Source organism: Microtus ochrogaster, chromosome 7 (assembly GCF_000317375.1).
Source record: "Microtus ochrogaster isolate Prairie Vole_2 chromosome 7, MicOch1.0, whole genome shotgun sequence".
Classification (NCBI taxonomy): domain Eukaryota; kingdom Metazoa; phylum Chordata; class Mammalia; order Rodentia; family Cricetidae; genus Microtus; species Microtus ochrogaster.
The window spans coordinates 39,366,339-39,385,925 of record NC_022014.1 but is presented as its reverse complement, the minus strand read 5'-3'; the positions used below and the strand labels follow the sequence as shown (position 1 = coordinate 39,385,925).

Here is a 19,587-nt window from a genome sequence, read left to right as displayed (position 1 = left end):
ATCTACCACACACACACACAAACGCACACACGCATGCATGCACACACTGTAGAACATGCATACACACACTGTGGAACATGAATCTACCACACACATACACACATAAACGCATGCACGCATGCAGCACACACTGTAGAACATGCATATACACACACTGTGAAACATGCCTCTACCACACACACACACACACACACACACACTGTGGAACATGAATCTACCACACACACACACAGTGGAACATGAATCTACCACACACATACACACATAAACGCACGCACACATGCACGCACACACTGTAGAACATGCATATACACATATACTGTGAAACATGCATCTACCACACACACACACACACACACACACACACACGCACACGCACACACACACATACTGTGGAACATGCATTTACCCCGTCCCCGCCACTGTGGAACATGCATCTAAACACATACACACACACACTGTGAAACATGCATCTACACACATACACACTGTGAAACATGCATCTACTTACACACACACACACACACACACACAGACTAAATGTAATAAAAATATTAAAACAAAAAGATATTTTACTCATTTCACCTTCAAGACATCTTTCTGCCGTCTGGTCAGCTTTGTGAAATGGGACTGTGAAGACAAATCTTTTCTATCTACTGTGCCCCCTTTCATAGTGTAGCTGGGAATGAAATTCTTGATTTAAGATTGCTTTGTTGCTCAGAGTTCTGAAAGTTGTTGCTCTATTCCCTTCTAGCTTCCAGTGACTTTTGGATGCCCCATCTTTTGCGGGAACATCAAGTATATTCTCTTTGAAGCTTGGAGGGTTGCTCTAGGTTACAGGCTCTGAATTTCATAACATATCTTGGGGAAGGGGGCTTCTCCCACTCTCCCTTTTTTGTTTTTCGAGCAGGGTAGCAGGTGTCTTGGAGCTGGAGTTCCAGCCAGTTATGAGCCACCCTGTGTAGGTGCAAGAACCAAATGCTAATCCCCTAAAATGATGTTTCTCAACCTTCCTGATGCTGTGACCCTTTAATACAGTTCCTCATGTTGTGGTGACCCCCAACCATAAAATTATTTTCATTGCTACTTCATAACTGTAATTTTACTACTGTTATGAATTGTAATGTAAATATCTGGTATGCAATTGGTCTTAGGTGACTCCTGTGAAAGGGTCGCTCCACCCAAATGAACTACAAACCTCTAGTTGAGAACAACTGTTCTAAAAAGTGCATCCAGGGCTTGTGAGCCCTGAGCTCACTTTACCCTTCTTTCCCCATCCTTGAGCGGGGCCTGCGTGAGCTAAAACTTCCATTCTAGGGAAGCTTCCAGCCTTTGTCTTTGCTAGCTTCCTCTTCATGTCCTCCCTTGTCTCTCATGAACATAACCCCCAAAACTCTTGATGAAATGTTTGCTTTCTTATCATACTTTTACATTATTATTATTAGGCTTTTGGTTTTTGAGAAAGGATTTCTCAATATAACAGTCATGTCTGTCCTGGAACTCGCTTTGTAGATCAGGCTAGCCTTAAACTCACAGAGACCCACCTGCCTCTGCCTCCCAAGTGCTGGAATTAAAGGCATGTGCCACCACTGCCCAACAATTTATTTTAAAGCACTGAAGGCCACAGTGCTTTAAACCCCAGTACCCCAGAGCAGAAGCAAGCAAATCTCTGAGTTCAAGACCAGCTTGGTCAACAAAGTGAGTTTCAGGACCCCCAGGACTGTATAGAGAGACCCTGTCTAGAAAACAAACAAACCCCCACCATTTATTATGTGCATATATAAATGCACACATGCACATCACAAGGTGTGAAAGTCAGAGAACAGCTTGCAGGAGGAGTTGGTTCTTCCTTCTACTTGATGGGTTCTGGAGAGCAAACTCAGGTTGTCAGCCTTGGAGGCAAGTATGTTTATCTGCCACGCCATATTGTAAGCCCCATATTTTTAATTTCTAAGAACTCTTCTTTCTCATTCCTTTTTATTTATTATTATTATTATTTTTTTTTTTTTTTTTTGGTTTTTCGAGACAGGGTTTCTCTGTGGCTTTGGTTCCTGTCCTGGAACTAGCTCTTGTAGACCAGGCTGGTCTCAAACTCACAGAGATCCGCCTGCCTCTGCCTCCCGAGTGCTGGGATTAAAGGCGTGCGCCACCATCGCCTGGCTTCTCATTCCTTTTTAAAATTGACTCATTGTTCCAATGTCACAGGACAGTGGCTGATCTCTCTGGGGATACCGATAGTTTTTGTGAAGTTTTCGTCTTTTTCCCCCCTGTTTGTTTTTAAATAAAAAAGTTGTGGTTTAGTTTTCTGTTATTTTTTTTTGTTTTTGTTTTTGTTTTTTGAGACAAGTCTCACTATGTAACCCAACCTGGCCTCAAACTCCCAATATAACCCAGGCTTAAATGAGCCTCCTGCCTCAGCCTCCCAAGTGCTGGGATTGCTGGCCTGAATCATCACATCTAGTTAAACTCTTAAACTCTTGGTGTTTGTTTTATTGTGTGCTTTCTGAAAATTCTGGGTTTTTTTTTTTTTTTTGTGGTTTTAGGGGTGGGGAGCGGGAGTGGGGGCAGGGTCTCTATATGTAGCTTCCCGCTGGCTTGGAACTCTCTAAGTAGTTCAGGCTGACCTCAGATTCACAGAGACCCACTTGCCTCTGCCTGCTAAGATTAAAGACCTGCACCACAACGACCCCCATCACCTCCCGCTGCTTTCTGGAAATTCCTGCAGGTAGGAGGCAATTATCACCTTCAATACTCACTATAAAGTGACCCAACTGCTGTGCTTTAGGAACCCCCCTCCCCACCATTCATTCTGAGAGAGCTGGGTTCCCCAGAGGAGACTATCCTATCCTTTGTCTGCAGGATAAGTGGATTGAGCAAGTGTTGAGTTTTAGGCTGAGATGGAAGGTCTGAGATGCTGAGGCTCCTGATGTAGAGTTAAGTGTCACTGTGACAGCTTGTCCTCAGGCATTCTTGGCGTCTCCAAAAGTCTGCTACAGTGTAAGCAGGTGCCTGGCAACGGGAGCTGGGCAGAGGAGCCATCACTTAAGGAAATGCTTGTTTGTTTGCTTTCTTTCTTTCTTTCTTGCTTGCTTGCTTTTGTAGACAGTGTCTCATGCACAAGGCTGGCCTCAAACACAGTGCAATAGAAGCCAACCTTGAACATCTGTATCCTGCCTCACCTCTGATGAGTGTTGGGATCACAGGCCTGCCCACCATACCCACTTCAAACCGCTTATGAAATATACTTTCAGGGAACATCTCTGTTTTCACCTGCATGGTCAGCTCCGCTTCTCAAGATGCCTGACGACATCCACTCCGGCTCCTGACTCACTCCCTGGCTCTGCTGTACCACTGAGCACTTCCTACCTATCCACCCTCCTTCTCTGGGGAGGGAAGCGGGACTCTGGGTGGGAGGGACACTAAGCAGATTCGAGGGTGAGCTGCAGCGGTGAAACTTGTCTATGTAGGAAAGTTCAGACCTTCACTTTCCCCTGAGATCTCAGCATCAGCCCCTGAAGGCCAGGGATAGCCAGAGGAAGGTAAAGAAAAGGCTATAATCCAGGTAGAGCCAGAGGAAGGGACCTTCAAAATGCTGTTATGGTTTCCTGTTCTGTTCCAGATTCTCAAGTTCTCATACTCTCTCCCTCCCTCCGTCTCAATAGCCTGTATCATCTCTGCACTATAATTCTCTGTATCAGTTCAATCTATATCGACTGTATCCATCCATCCATTCGTCTGCTTCTCTCCTCTGTTTTCCCTTTCATGTCTTGTCCTTTTATGTGTGCAGAACCCTTGGACACCACATGCTCTACGGCAGCCTCCCTCCACTTGTTTCCTTCCCAAGGACCCTAGCTCCACAGGTGAGCTTGGGAGCACACAGGACAGTTGAGAAATGGTTGAGTAGTGTCACTATGTCCCTTGATAGAAGGAAAGCAGACCTGCGGCCTGGTCACCAAGAGCAGTCTCTCCTTCACCCTGTTCTCCCGCTCTGGTCACCCCAGTGAAGTCCTGGAGTTCTGCATACATACCTGGCGCCCAGCCTCGTTGTTGTGCCGGTTCATGGCAGAGCGGGCATCTGGCCGGTTCTCCCTGGCGTCAGCAAACTCCCGAGACACCATTCCACCAAACTCAATGTCCTCACTACAGCCGCCCCACTTCCAGCCCTCGCCTGGGGAGCCCTGGAGGCGGCTACTGCACCCACAGATGGCTGCTGAGCCCTCTGCACACGAGCGTGTCACTGCGAAGGCCACTCCGGCAGAGGCAATGGCATGGACAAATGCTGACTCCCGGGTGGCTGCAAAGGAAGGAGATGGCAGGTAAGGAGGCCAGGTGAGGAGGGCTGCATTCCAAAGGCAAGAATCCAAGAATCAGGACTGAGAACTCAGCACACACAGGATCTTACCATCGTGCTTCTAAGAGTCTTCTCTGAAAAATATTGGCCCTAACCATCCATTTCCCAAGTGTTTTCCCTAAGTGCATTCAGTGTGTGTGTGTGTGTGTGTGTGTGTGTGTGTGTGTGCGTGCGCACGCATGTTTTATTAAGACAGGGTCTCACTGTAGAGCAATGGCTGGCCTGGGATGCTCTATGTAGACCAGACTGGTCTCAAACTCAGAGATTTGCCTGCCTCTGCCTTCTAATAGTTGGGATTAAAAGCATCATCACCAGGCCCAGCCCTAAGTTTTTTTCCTTATTAGTTTCAGGTCTTACACTGAGTTGGTATTTGTGTGTAGAAGATAGGAGTCTGGTTTCATTCTTCCATGTGTGGCTATTGATATCCACTTTCCTAGCACCATTTATCAGAGATTGTCCTTTCTCAATGTACAAATGTATGTTCTTTATACATTTTTTTTCCTGAGAAACAATGCGGTGTACATATGTGGATTTATTCCTTGAGGCGCTGCTATTCTGATCCATCGGCCCGTGTCTGCTCTATACCAGGGCTGTATGGCTTTGGTTATCATAGGTCTGCAATGTGCACAATGAGACATTTTTAGTCATAAATAAGAGTGAGATTTTGCTACTTGCACCCAAACTGACAAACCCAGAGAACGTTACACTAAGTGAATGAGCCAGGCACAGAAAGATGGGGTGGAACCTAAAAGCATCATTGCATAGCAGGAAGTAGAATGGGTTAGCTAACAGAGACCCGGGATGGCAAGACAAGGTAGAGAGAGGTTAACCACTGGGTCTAAACTTCAGTTAAAGAGGAGGAAAAGGTTCTGGTATGCTACTGAACAGTAGTATGAGGAGAGTGGAAAACACATTGTATTTTTTAAAAAATGCTTAAGTCGGCGGTAGTGGTGCATGCCTTATCCCCAGCACTTGGGAGGCAGAGGCAGGAGGATCTAAGTGAGTTTGAGGCCAGCCTTGTCTACAAAGCAAGTTCCAGAACAGCCAGGACTGTTACACAGAGAAACCCTGCGTTGAAAAAGAAAAAAAAAAAAAAGGCAATGCTTAAAAGGGCTTATGAACATTTTCAGTGAACATGCTAAGAACCCTGACTGAATCATTTTTAATATAATCCTATACTGAAATATCACACAGCACCTGAAAATACATACAATTATGTAATAAAAATAAATAGGGCCGAGCATGCAGGGAGCCCTAGGTCCTTATCCTTAGTCTCACATAAGCTGGGCATCACCGTGCACTCTAATTCCAGCATTGGGGAGTGGGAAGCAGGAGGATCAAAAATGCAAGGTCATCATAGAGGCTAGCTTAGGCTACATGAGACTGCCTCAAAAATCAGATAAATAAAATATAATAATGTGCTACAGTGGGAAGAGAAGCAGGTTGGCGTGCCAAAGGAGCCTGGGACCAAGCCCCAGCCCTGCCTGTAATGAGATGGTGAAGACACACAGGCCTAGAATGGAATCCCAGTGACTCCAGAGGTGGTGACTGACAAGCGACTCTTCAGGTTCATCCTCAGCTGCAGACAGTTCAAGGCTAACCTGGGCTATAGGAGACCCCATCTCAGAACAAGATAAATTAGATCTTTAATGCCATAAATAAAATAAACAATCCTGCACTTAGAAGAGAGGCAGGAGGATTGCTTTGAGTTCAAGGCCAACCAGGACAGCTCTTCTGGGTTGTCAAGTTGACTATTGTAATTAACTAAAACCGAAGCTGCTGGGTACACCTGGGAGGGATTTTGGGCTTGTCTTGTTTTTCAAGTCCGGGTTCCTCTGTGTAGCTCTGTAGCCCTGGCTACCTGCCCTGGAATCAGCTCAGGGATCTACCTGCATCTTCTTCCTGAGCACTGGGATAAAAGCCATACACCACCACTGCCTGGCTTATTTTTTTCTTTTTAAGATAGGGTCTCTCTCTCTCTCTCTCTCTCTCTCTCTCTCTCTCTCTCTCTCTCTCTCGCTCTTGAGTGAAAGCAGGCAGTTAGGTGGTCAGGTCCAAACGTCCTAGAACACACAGAGATCCACCCGCCTCTGCCTCCTGAGTGCTAGGATTAATGGTGTGTGCCACCACCACCTGGGATTTTTCTTGATTGTATCATTTAAGGTCAGAGAACACACCCAAATCTGGGCTACACCTTCTGGTAGCAGCCTACATAAAGAGCAGGAAAGAAGGAAGCTTACTCTTTTGCCTGCTTGCCCTCACTCTCATTGGTAAGTCCATCCCTTCACTGGTATTAGAGCCCACTTCTCTGGGATTCCAGGGTATACTGAAGACGGCGGAGACATCCAGCCTTGTGAACCAGATAACTATTGGGTTCTTGGACTTTCTGTTGGAAGACAGTCATTGTACTAGCCAGACCACAGCTTGTCAGCCACTACTGAACCCCATTCTAATATATGGAGAGATCATTCTACCGCTTCTGTTTTCTAGTGGATCCTTGGATACACCAGGGCTCCAGAAGGACCCAGTCTGAAGCTCGGTACCGAGTCACGGCGCAATGCAAATCAATAAGGCGCTATCTCATGCACATGCGGGAACAACTGAGAGCGAGGATTAGGAAGGCAGTGAAGGAAATGCAGTCTTGCGCAGGAGGTGGGTGAAAGGAAACATCCATCATGTGAGAGTCAGTTTGGCAATACAGGACTCCTGCTTGTCAGAGGCTTCAGTTACTCATAGCTTCTCACAATTTGAAAGCATTGCATGGAACATTGGGGGGCCCAGAGAGAGAGAGAGCTAGTGGGAGGCTGCTTGTCTGTTTGAGCGGGGCTCTAGTTTCCATCCCCAGCACCACATACACAAGGAAAATTCCAGAAATAACTGACTTTTTAAATTGCATATTTGTTTTGTTTTTTTCAAGACAAGGTTTCTCTGTAGCTTTGGAGCCTGTCCTGGAACTCACTCTATAGACCAGGCTGGCCTTCAACTCACAGAGATCCACCTGTCTTAAATTGCATATTGTTTTGAGCCGTGTGGTGAAGTCTCATATTGTCCTGTGCTGTTCCTTCCTGAGACATATGTAACCCCTTGTGCAGAGTATCCATGTTAGATGTATGTAACTCACACTGTAGTCTCTCAGGGGTTGTCTGGGGATCAGATAGACAGTCACCAGTTTCAACATCACAGTGCTTGTGACTAAGCCATTCTTGTTTTACCCAGTAGTGGCCCTGAAATCAAGAGTGGTAATTATGCCCAAGAAAAACCACAGAGTGAGAGAAAGTTGCCAGCTTAGTAAAAGGAAAGAGAAACCACATGCTGAAGCTATAAAGACTGGCACCTGTGGAACTCAGAAGGAGGAGAAGGCGAGAAGAAACATTAGTTTTATCACCCAGCTACAAAAACAGGTAGACCAATAAAGAAAACTTATCAATGAGAGAGACCATGTAACTCACCCCGGCTATACTCTAACTGTTCTGTTTGGATTGACCATTAAAGCTTACTGTGCCTAACATGACATGAAGCTTTAGCACAGGCCTGCGTATACAGGAAAGACAACCACCTAGACCTTGGCATCCTCCCTGACTGCAGGTCTAGACCAGGGGCTTCAGAACGAGTGGGCAAAGCACAAGGGTGGATCTTGAAATGATCAATCAGATCATATTGACTAAAAAGACAGAAAACGACAACAAAAAATCAGAGGTGAATAGTATTCCACTTTTTACAAACGCACAAAAATTCCATTATCCCTTCACCCCTTGCTAGACAACTACGTTAGTTACAATTATTTGCTGTCGTGATTAAGCGGCAATAAACATTTGGCATGCAAATATCCTTACGGCAGAGTTTGGAGTTCTCTGGGTATCGGTCCATCAGTGGAAACGGTGGAATCACATGGTAGTTCTACCTCTGACATCCTCAAACTGATTTATTTCTATGATTGTATTAACTCGCACCTCCCCCAGCAGTGAATAAGAGCTCCGTACGGGAGAAGGCGCCCTCTCCTCTACTTGATACACTAGATAAGGAGGGCTTGCTGTATGACAAACATGGTGTTCTGAGCAGGAAGGACATGCATCTGACACGTTGACTAGCAAGAGATTTTACAAACCTGTCTAGAAACCATTCCAGACCAAAAGCCCCACAGGCCTGTAGGGGGAGCTATACACAGGCTCTCTCGGGCTGGGGACCCTCTAGTAGGAGTGGGGTGGTGTCACTGAGCTCCTGCATATAGAAACTCCCAATCTGGGAGATTATGAGATTTTACAGAGAGTTGTGGTCTCCTCAACTCCTCCTCCACACATAAAGAGCTGTCCCTCTGGGCGACAAGCGGGCAACTGCTTCCCATGCTTCCACAAGCCACAGCTAAGAGGTTAAACGCATGAGACTCTGTGTGTCTCAAAGGCAGGGACAGAGGGACTGTGAACAACTACACACATTCAGACTTGCCCACACATTAAGCACACATCCACACACACAGAACAGAGAATGCACATGCACTCTCATACGAAGAACACAGTGTGTGCTGTGGTTACCTCTAGCTGGCTGGCAAAGCCCTCATGGAGCTGATGGCCCTATGATGATATCCTCTATGCATCAGATATCATCTATGCATGGATAGATGCATATGGATGAGCTCCTCTCCCTGGATGGTCCTCGGTAGGCTCCAGCCACTCTATCCCCAACCTGGGGCACTGCCAGAGCCTAGACAGCTTCTGTACCATCTAGGAGCCCAGCCTCTTCCCACTACTTCCCACAGGAAGTTGGCTGGCTAGAAACAGTCACTCTGGACACCAGAAGATGAGCGCAGAATCCATCTTCCACCAGCACCACAGAGAAGCTCCTAGTTGGACTGCCACCTTGCCTTCAGTTGCCTCCACTGCCAAGCACAAAGCTGCCCAGCTCTGAGCCCAGCGCCAGTGCGATACAGGGTCCTGCTAAAGTTATGTAAAGCTTCCTTGCTGCTGCCCTTGCTTTCCCCTTCTCAGACACTCACTGGCCTCTTGCCATAGTCAGCCAGCCTTGTTCTTCCCTGGGCTAAGGATGCCCCTGCTCCTCTCTGCAGCATGGCAGCCTGTCTAACCAATGTATGGCCTCTGGCTCCCTGGAATGCCAGCGGTGGCTATTCCTCAACAGGAGTTTAGTCTGCTGGATTAATTTTCAGCCCAGACCATCTCCAAGGGTGGGGACTGGATCTTGTCCACTGTGTATTTCCATTCCAGAACACAGGTTACCCCTTAGCTGTCTGTGATATCAAGAAGAAGGGCAGAAGTTCTAGGCTGAAAGGGCGGTAAGTCTACTCTGGGGAGGCAACCCCCACCTGAGACCCTACCACACTGTGTGCTCTTGAATGGAACTGGAACTCATTCCCAGTTTTGTGGGGGGTTTTTGGGGGGTGGCAGTGTGGGGGTGGGGTGGAGTGTGTGGTTTTCAAGGCAGGGTTTCTCTGTGCAATAGCTCTGGCTGTCCTGGAACTTGCTTTGCAGACCAGGCTGACCTCAAATCACAGAGATCCACCTGCCTCTGAGTGTTGGCATTAAAGGTGTGCACGCCCCCCTTCCCCACATTCTCGAAAAGCCCTCCGCCCTGTTTTCCTTTCCTAATGTCCAGTCCAGGGACAGCCTGGAGCTGAGGTGCTGTGAGTAAACACTAGCCTCACTAAACACACCCACTACCCCTCCTGCCCTCCGCTCAGCAAGGCTCTACACTCATTTTTTTCTATTTGTTTTTTTTTTTTTTTTAGGCAGGGGCTCCTTTGCCTGCAGCTTCCCTAGGATGACCCTGAACTCCACCAGGTGCTGGAATTACACCTGTGGGTGACCACACCTGTTTTAAGTAATGCTGGGTGGAACCTGGAGGATTTATCCGCACTAGGCAAAGACTATACCAACTGAGCTGCATCTCTACCCCTATTTTATCTTTGAAGGAGTCAAAGGACAGCAGACTCCCGGTGCCTCTAAGGCTTTCGCCTCCTCTGTCTTTCTGCAGAAAGTCTGAGGCAGAGCCCTTGAAGTACCTTCCTCCTGGGTGCAGTCAGAATCCTGCTTCTCTGCACCCTCACATTCCAGGTTACCTTATCCAGCCCAAGTGTCACCCAGATGCCCCTCCCCCTCCCTTCTCGGCTCTAAAAGATAAGGGGACCAGCACTCTGGGCCTTGCCCTTGCCCTGCCCAGAACAAGGGCTTCAGGCTCCCAGCTTATCAGAACCCAAGCAAACAGCCGGGAACTGGTAGACACACTTGAGGGGCAGGGCGCTCAGGAGCTGGAGAGAGCAACTCAAGAGTTTAGACTTGCAGAGGACAGCCGCTCATTCTTGCTCAGTTCCGTCACCAGTCAGCTGGAAAGTGCTCCCTTTGCCACTGAACCTCAATTTCCCCTGGCGTCAAATGAGGAGGTGGGGCTCCTGATCAAGCCAGGGCAGGGTAGGCTCTGGAGCTGACTTTCAATTGGCTGGGGAAGAAATAAAGACCAGAATCCTCTACAGATAGGTCCAAAAACTCCATTGGAGAGGCCAGGAGAGGAACTGCAGGCTGCAAAGCCCACAGGCCGGATGGACATGAAATGGTACATTACGGCAAACGAAGGTTGAATGCAAGTTGCAGCCACAGAGTTTTAAGCAGTTCCTCCCCAGGATGCGGGTCAGTGACGGGGGGGAACTATTTGACTCTATGTTGGAGAAACCTGGCAGACACCATTGTTTTTATTTTTGCTTTGAAACAGGTTTTCATAGCCCAGGCTGGCCTGGAATTCGTGCTCCTCCTGCCTCCCTCTTCTGCACCTGGATTGCAGAAATACTCCAGCTTGAGGCAAACACCACCTCAAGCGAGGGATGGAGTCCACATTCCTAGCAGGGACTAGATACCGTCTGCCTCCCAAGAAGGGCTGCCTTGTTGTCAAGATTTTCTTGCTCTAAACGTATTGTCTGCATTTGAGGGTTTGGAGGCAACAGCTAAAGCCTGATCAAGGTTCTCCCTTCAAAATGGTGACGAAGGGAAGGATGGTGGAGTTCAAGGGACATGGAGGCATGAAGTGGGTCATCCAAGTCACACCGGCTTTCATGACAGATCAGCTTATTGTTTTTGTTGTTCTGTTTTGTTTTTCGAGACAGGGTTTCTCTGGGTAACAGCACTAGCTGCTCTGGAACTTGCTTTATAGACTATTCTGGCCTCAGACCCGCAGAGATCCGCCTGCCTCTGCCTTCCAAGTTCTGGGATTAAAGGCGTGCGCCACTATGTCTGGCAAGAAAACAGTTTTGATGAATACAGTGAGATCTTGTACCACAGCAGTGTGGAAGGCTGTGTGAGGGGACCCGAGAGTTCTACACCATTCCTGCAAATACATCTCTATGTTTAAGATATTTAATAATAATCAAGAACGTGTCTGTAGGATACCCAGAAAAAAGGCTCCAGAATGTTCAGGTGATGTCCTCTGAGGGCAAGGATTTTAATCCAGCAAGATTGGTTCCACCCAGGAATCAGGGGCAAGACTTAAGATTCACATGCTTCAGGGGTCTTGGGAACAGACCTGTTTTCTCAGAGAAGAAATCTATTACTTTCATTAGACTCATACAGGGTTTTAGAAAAACACTGTGAATGAACCCCTGTCCCGGAGCTATCTCCCTTGCAGAGAGAGAATGGGAATAGACACAGTAGCCTAGTCAACACTGCCAAGTCTGCCACAGCAACAGCTTCGGTAGCGGTTTCAGCTTCTGTTGGCTCAGCAGAGGTGGCCAGCAGAAAGGGGAAGGCTGAGGGAAGCCTTCACTCCTGGATACAAGTGAACCAGTTCCGGCAGTAGCCACATGCCTCATTTCGAATGGGTGTTGGACCTCGGATGAAGAAGAGGTGGGTGCCTGTGGACTGCTGAGTCCGAGACTTACAGGCAAGGGCTGGCGATTTGCGGGAGTCATCTGAGGCAGGGCTGAGATGAGATTTGGGGGCTGGATACCTACTCTCTTCAGTCCCAAGACTGCCTATTCATCGGGTATAGGTAAAGATGAAGAAAAGGAATTCCTGAAGAAATTGTTCTATAAGAGAAGCAAATTCCAAGTCAGGTGTCATGGCTCATGCCTGAAATGCCAGCATCAGGAAGGTTGAGGTGGGAGGGTTACGAATTGAGGCCAGTGTCTCTTCAGTCAGATCCTGGGAGGTGGGGAGTGACTTCTGCCTGAAGAAACAAATCCCGGAGACCAGCCTTGCTGTGGTCTTACTGGGTTTAAGCAAAGTATTACTCATCTAGACGTCCTTCAGGCCTATCCATCCACTTCACTATCATCTGCCCATCCTCCACCAAACACCATCCATCCAGTTATCTGTCTACTATCCATCTATCATCTACCCATTATCCACCTATCCACCCCTCCATTATCCCCTACTCCTCCAGCCATCTACCACCCATCTACCCAGCCACTCAACTTCCCAGAATATGAGCGCCCATAATGAGTTGGCCCTAGGCTCAGAACTAGAAATGCAAGATGAGTGATCCTCAAGGTGTCTGCTCTCAAGAACCAGGGATGAGCTGAGCATGGTGGGGCATCCTTTTTCTTATTTGCTTTAGTTATTTTAGTTCTATGTGCACTGAGTGTGTTTGGCCTGCATGTGTGTCTGTGTGAGGGTGTCAGGACCCCAGGAAGTGGAGTTACAGACAGTCGTGAGCTGCCGCATGGGCACTGGAATTGAACCCGGTTCCTCTGGAAGAGCAATCAGTGTTCTTAACTACTGAGCCATCTCTCCAGCTCCCAGCAGCTGGAAGGTAGAAGCAGGAGGATCAGTTTAAAGTCATCCTGTACGTGTGTGTGTGTGTGTGTGTGTGTGTGTGTGTGTGTTTACCTACTATTAATCTGTACCTTTAAATTCAGTACTACTTTTATTTTTTTAGAAGAAATTGGGTGCACCAAAGTTTGGTGCATATATATTTAGGATAGTATGTTATGTAATGTTATGTATGTATGTATGCCAGCTACCTGTTGAAGGCACCCTGCATGGGGCTAGAACCAGAAAATCCCAGGGGTACCCTTACCTATGCCACCCTGCACCGTACACCCACTACACCCCTCCGAAGACACACAGAAGGATTAGGGTTAGCAGCGTGGCCTGCGTGTGTCAGGCACCACTCTCCAGATGTTGTCCTGTACCCTTAATTTCCAGACTCCAAATGAGAGATCACTCCCCTGCCCATAGGTGGGAAGCAGGAAGAAGAGGGCCAATCCCCTTAAAGCCCAACCATGGTACCGCCATAATTGCTCAGATTGGCCATAGCCTGCAGGCTATGGGAGCATCACCTCGCTTGGGAGCGTCAATCTCCTGTCGCCCTGTGGAAGGACAAACCATCCTTCCCTTTCCCATCCTGATGTCTGAAAGTACTTCCAGAACATTCGGTGGGTGGGCACCCCTTCCCCCTCCAGCGTTCAGCACAGCAGGCAGAGGGCAGACAGGAGGATCGGTGCAGCCCCAGCTGGTAGCTTGCAGCCCCAGGCCCCGCCCTGGCGCCTCCCCTCCGAGGCTGCCCACCGTCCCTCCTTCCCCAGGCCCTTTTCCTGGCCTCGAGGAGCCGTGCGGCCCGGAGGGGGTGTCGCGGTGGCATTTGGTAATCACACGGAGGCACAAAAGGCCCCGGAGCCACCTGAGAGCGGAATGCGCCGGTGCCCCACCGTGGCCGCGGCCCCTGACACCGCCCGGGCCCGCGCGGCCGGGCGCCTGGCTGACCTGCTGGGGCTGATGAATCCGGCTTTGTGCGACACTGTCACGCCGCGTTAGCCCCACAATGGCCAGCGATATTTTATATGAATTTCCCCCTGGCCGGTGATTAGGCGATCGCCGGCCAGTCATAGCAACCTGGAAGTATGCGCTGCCCGCCGCGCCGTCGGGCGCGAGGGGAAATCCTCTTTCAGACGCTTTAATTCAACACCCCGAAGGGCGTGTGAATCGCCAACAGCATTTTCACTTTTCCCTTGTGCTTAATCTTGTCGTCCTCGCAGGGACATTGTGCTCAGAGCCGAGCGCAGTGGGATGTCGGCCGGGGTCCCCCCTCCCACAGCGGAGAGTTAATGATATACTGGAGAGGCCCCCAGAGCCAGGGGAGCCCCCACCCCCAACGCATCGTAAATGGTAACACTTTCGGATGGGGGGGTCAGGGGTCGCAACCTGGATTTGGGGACTCTGCTTCCCTAAAAAGCTGCCCTTTCTGTCCCTCCAGGGCCCTAGGCTCCGGCAGTCTCGCGGACTGGCCCCATTGGAGCTGGTCCTTCCATAGGCTGAGCGCACACAGAGAGGTGGAGGACCACCCCCTGAGGGGCCATGATGCTGAGGCCAGTCGTCAGGAAGGGGGCATGCCTGGGGGAGGGGAGGAGGCCATGCTACAGTTCCCTGCTCAGACCCCAAGTAGAGCAGGGAGTAAGTTAGGGAAGAAAAAAAAAAAAGTTCCTCCCTGGCTTGACCAAGGGCAGGGATCTAAATACCCAGCAGACACTGAGAACCTAAGGTCTATAAGCACCCACCTCTGCCACCTGTTGTGACTCCAGAGGTCTTGGGGACCCAACAGAAGTCTAGTCACTATGTGCTGTAGCTATGACTGGCCTGGAGGTATACCTTAAGAGGGAAGGATGAACCACACCCAACACAGGTAAGAGTCTCTAGCTGGAGACGCTGTCCAGGTCAGTGGGGTCCAAATGAAGACTTAACAATGAATAAGAGCTGCTGTATAGGCAGCAAGCCCCCAGGGGTCATTAGGGACCAGGGAGAAACCTTCCACTAGGGGTGCGGAATTGTAACTATGGGTATATTCGGCCCTTCCTTCGTACAGAAGCCTCTAGGTCCAGGAACTTCTGAGGACCCTAAGGCACAGCCACCTCCGTAGGCAGGCAGGTAGAGACCCCAGTTTCCATGATTGTGGGCTCCAGGCTCCAGACTCCAGGCCGCCCCCGCACTCTTTTATGTTCTAGATGTAACTGTCTCACTCAGCCAGGAGAATCAGGCCCCTTACAAGGCCACACGTGTTTAAGAGCCTGGCCCTGGACTCTGAGCCCCCACGGCCTATGCATCTCTCACCAGCCTCCTTCCTAGTCAAACCAGCTGTTTTATTGACCTCCATTCTGTGACCGCTACCTCTGGACAGGCTGGCCCTGTCCAGCTTTGGCCTGCAACCACCCCACCCACTTTACCTAGCCAGAGGTCAAGACAAGGGAGTCACCTAACGCCTGCTTCTGAGTGTCTAGGGACTGCCCCAAGGGACATATAAACTGCTCATAATCATCCTGTACTCAAAATTCTTCAAATGCTTCCTGACCCAAGGCAGGCAGTTAGTTCCCTGCTACCTTTAGGTGGAAAGGCAGAGCAATCTAGACTCTAGCTCAGCATCCAGGGGCTAGAGCTTCTTCCTCAGGATCAGCCCAGGTCTCAGGTCAGACAGATACAGGGTGCATGGTACTGGGTCAGAGGTAAACACACACTTTGTCATGTGTTCACACAGGCCCTCATTCACACATGCATGCTCAGTGCACACACGCATGTACAGTGTACACGGACACACCTACACAGAGACACTTGGACGCCCACATGTGTGTATACAATGCATGTGAGCACACACATATGTATATTTGTGTGTAACTCCCATTCACATATCTACATATGTTCATGCAGTACAGATGCAGGCACACACAGGTGCACAAATGTACACTGGTACATGCACACACCTGCACATATTTATACACAGCACACAATTCATCTATTCACATGCATACCCATGTAAGTCAGGCACGGCCACACAGATGCACACTGACACACGTTTAGGCATGGACACATAGGTAGAAATATTAGCTAATATGCACACTAAACACATTCCCATTCCCAAGTGCACATGCCCACCTAAGACACTCATGCACACATGTATATATAAAACACATGCACACACATTTGTATATAACACATGGGTGCACAATCTCATATACACGCTTACATAGATGCAAGAGGCTGGCTCCTTTCCTCACGGCTGGCTGGTAGATGTTAAACCCTGTTCAACAGAGGCCACCTCGGCAGGGGTGGCCAGGCACCCCTGTGGTCCCTGCCACAAAGCCTAGGGTAACCTTTGACACGATTAGGGTTGCCCTGACCCTAATCCAATCAGATTGATTACTTTGAGGCCAGCGTGCAGGCAGGGGGTGGGGGGCACAAGGACTTCTGGAGCCAGCCTTTCTGGGGGCACATAGAGGGTTCCTTCCTTCCCTGGCCACCAGAAGAGAAGGAGAATAAGAACTAGGGAGGGGGACACAGGGAGGGGGACATAAGGAGAGGGAGGATGAGGTCTTTGGGGGAGTGGAGGGGACAGAGCGAAAGGAGGAAGCAGCAAACTGCAGAGAGGACTGTGCAGGGGTGCACGCTGCTCTCCTGTGCAGGGGTGCAGGCTGCCCTCCAGCAGGAAACCCTCCAGTGATGCTAGGGCAAAGTGGATGGGCTCCTGAAGCCAGGCACCCTACAGTCTATCTCAAAGGTGGAGGAATGTGGGCAGGTGCAGCCCTCACCCCCAAAGCTGGCATGACTAGCTGCTCTCTAGGGCAGAACTGCCTAAGTACCTGTGGCAGCTGCTTGTCCCTAGACAGCCTGGAGGGTTTGTTCAAGAGCCTCCTGGGGAGACCCTCAATACTCTGCAGCTCCCCTACCCTCACCCAACAACTTGAATGTGATGGGGTGCTCACGTCAGGAACAGCCCGTCTCTTTCCTCTGCCCTCGTACCTACTCTCTTCACTGCTCCTGCGATGCCAGAAACAGTTCAACCATACCGGTGAGCCCTGCTGCCTTCCTGGCCCTTCTGCTCCTCTCTCCTGGGTCTCCCCAGGGTGATCATACCACTGTCTGCCTGGAGAGTCTGCAGCCAGGGTGATGAGCTCCCATTTTCCTTCAGTGTCCTGACCTAGGATTCTACCAACTTCTGTATTGCGGAATTCCCAAACAGCTCTTGGGAATGACTGTCTGTGCCTCCTTAAAGAAAGAGAGAAAAGGAGAAAGTCCCTCATGGTCCAGACTAAGTGCCATCTCCCCAGGGAAGCCCTCCAGGATACCCTCAGGCACCAGCACCTTGCCTTTCAGTCATCCTACACACTCACATACCAGCGCACACTTGGGTGTACCGATAGGATGCTGGTCACACGCACACGGTCTGTGTGCACCAGCAGTGTGCAATAAGGGGTTACTATCGTATGCTACACCCACTGGCAGAACCTCTCACGTCCAAGCTCTGGCTTTGGAAGATTTCTGGGTCTTTCTAGAGTGTGCTCAGCCCTGGAGAATTTGTCCTAGAAATCAAGGACGGGGTGCTGCCACTAGCTACGGCACCTTTGGAAACTCTGGTCCCTTCTGTTTTCCACAAAACTTAAGGAAGAAAGACGAATGGATGGCTCGTGTCTATAGTCTCAGCTACTTGGAAGGTTGAGGCAGTAGGAGTGCCTGAATCGGGGTATTCAAGAACCTGGGCAACATAGTAAGATGATATCTCAAAAGATCCACCTGCTTCTGCCTTCTGTACTACCAGGATTAAAGATGTGTGCCACCACGTCCCAGCTAGAAACATTTTCATAATAGATTGTCATAAAATTTTTGACATCATTCCAAAAGAGTAGATTATTTAATACAAACAAATTTCTCTCAGGGCTGGAAAGATGGCTCAGCAGGTAAGAGCGTGTTCTGTTCTTGCAGAAGACCCAACATCCACATGGCACCTCACAGCCATCTGTAACTCCAGTTCCAGGGGATCCAACGACCCCTTTTGACCTCCACAGACCCTTGCATACTTGTGCACACACACATACACTTAAAATAAAATAAAAAATATATTAAAAGATCCTTGCCAGGTAGTGGTCACACACGCCTTTAATCCCAATACTCGGGAAGCAGAGGTAGGAGGATCTCTGTGAGTTTGAGGTCACCCTGGACTAGAGCAAGTTCCAGGACAGGAACCAAAGCTACACAGAGAAACCTTGTCTCTAAAAACAAACAAACAAACAAACAAACAGATCCATTAGGAGAGAGAGAGAGAGAGAGAGAGAGAGAGAGAGAGAGAGAGAGAACTGGCTGTTCTTCCAGAGGCCTGAAGTTCTAGTCCCAGCACCCACATGGTGCCTCACAACCATATGTAACACTAGCTCCAGGCATACAACGCCCTCTTCTGGCCACTCTGGGCACTACATGAATGTGGTACATAGATGCACATGCAAGCAAAACATCCATATGCATAAAATAAAAGTTTTTCTAAAAAATCATTTATATACCTACATATGAATAAGAGTGTCTTTTTTTTTGAGACAGAGTTTCTCTGTAGCTTTGGAGCTTGTCCTGGAACTCTCTCTTGTAGACCAGGCTGCCTTCGAACTCATAGAGATCGACCTGCCTCTGCCTCCTGAGTGCTGGGATTAAAGGTGTGCACCACCACCGCCCGGGGAATAAGGGTATCGTACTCCTGAATCTACAAATTAAAAAATCGGATGGACCCATAGTTATCACTGTCTATGGCAAAGGGCTGAAAGCAGTCCCTCTAAGGTTAGGAAAATGGAAGCTCACTCTGGACATCAGGGCAAGGAAGCGAGGAATGGAACACTGAGCTTCCGGAGTGGGAGGAAGAGGTGGAATCGTCCTGTGTGCAGAGCGGCCCAAGGAATCAATAGAAAAAAAAGACTTGTCAGAGCCTATGAACAACTGTAGCTAGGTCACAGAGCAGCTGCTCAGTTGTGCCTCACGCCACTCTACCGCCGTCTCCCAGTAACCAACAACCTAAGAACAACAGTAGACAGGAAAGCAAAACAATGACGAGCTGGGGCCTCTTGGATGACAGAGGCAGGTGGATCTCTGTGAGTTAGAGGTCAGCCTGGTCTACACTGCAAGAAAAGCAAGATAGGGCTGAGGTGGTTAAGAGCACTTGTTGCTCTCGCAGAGGACCGAGGTCCAGTTCCTAGCACCCACATGGCAGCTCACAACTGTCTGCAACTCTGATTCCAGGGGTTCTGAGTCCCTCTCCTGACCTCCTTGTCACCAGGCATGCGTGTGGTGCACAGACATGTGCAAGCAAAACACTCATGTGAATAACAGTAATTAATTTTAAGAAAGAGCTGGGTGGTGGTGGTGGTGCACATCTTTAATTCCAGCACTTGGGAGGCAGGTGGAACTCTGTGAGTGTGGATTTGAGGCCCAGGACAGCCAGGACTACACAGAGAAACCCTGAAAAACCAAAGCAAAATCAAACAGAGAAAGAGAGAGAGA

The 19,587-nt window shown here is 49.2% G+C and overlaps 1 protein-coding gene across 1 annotated transcript in view; it reads right to left on the bottom strand.

The window, feature by feature from the left end:
- Window positions 1-19,587, bottom strand: part of Wnt3a (Wnt family member 3A) — a 45,969-nt gene that overhangs the window by 3,970 nt on the left and 22,412 nt on the right. Inside the window, exon 3 of the mRNA XM_005349977.2 lies at window positions 4,029-4,294. Within this exon, the coding sequence (XP_005350034.1) occupies window positions 4,029-4,294 (266 nt within the window). The remainder of the gene's footprint in view (window positions 1-4,028; window positions 4,295-19,587) is intronic.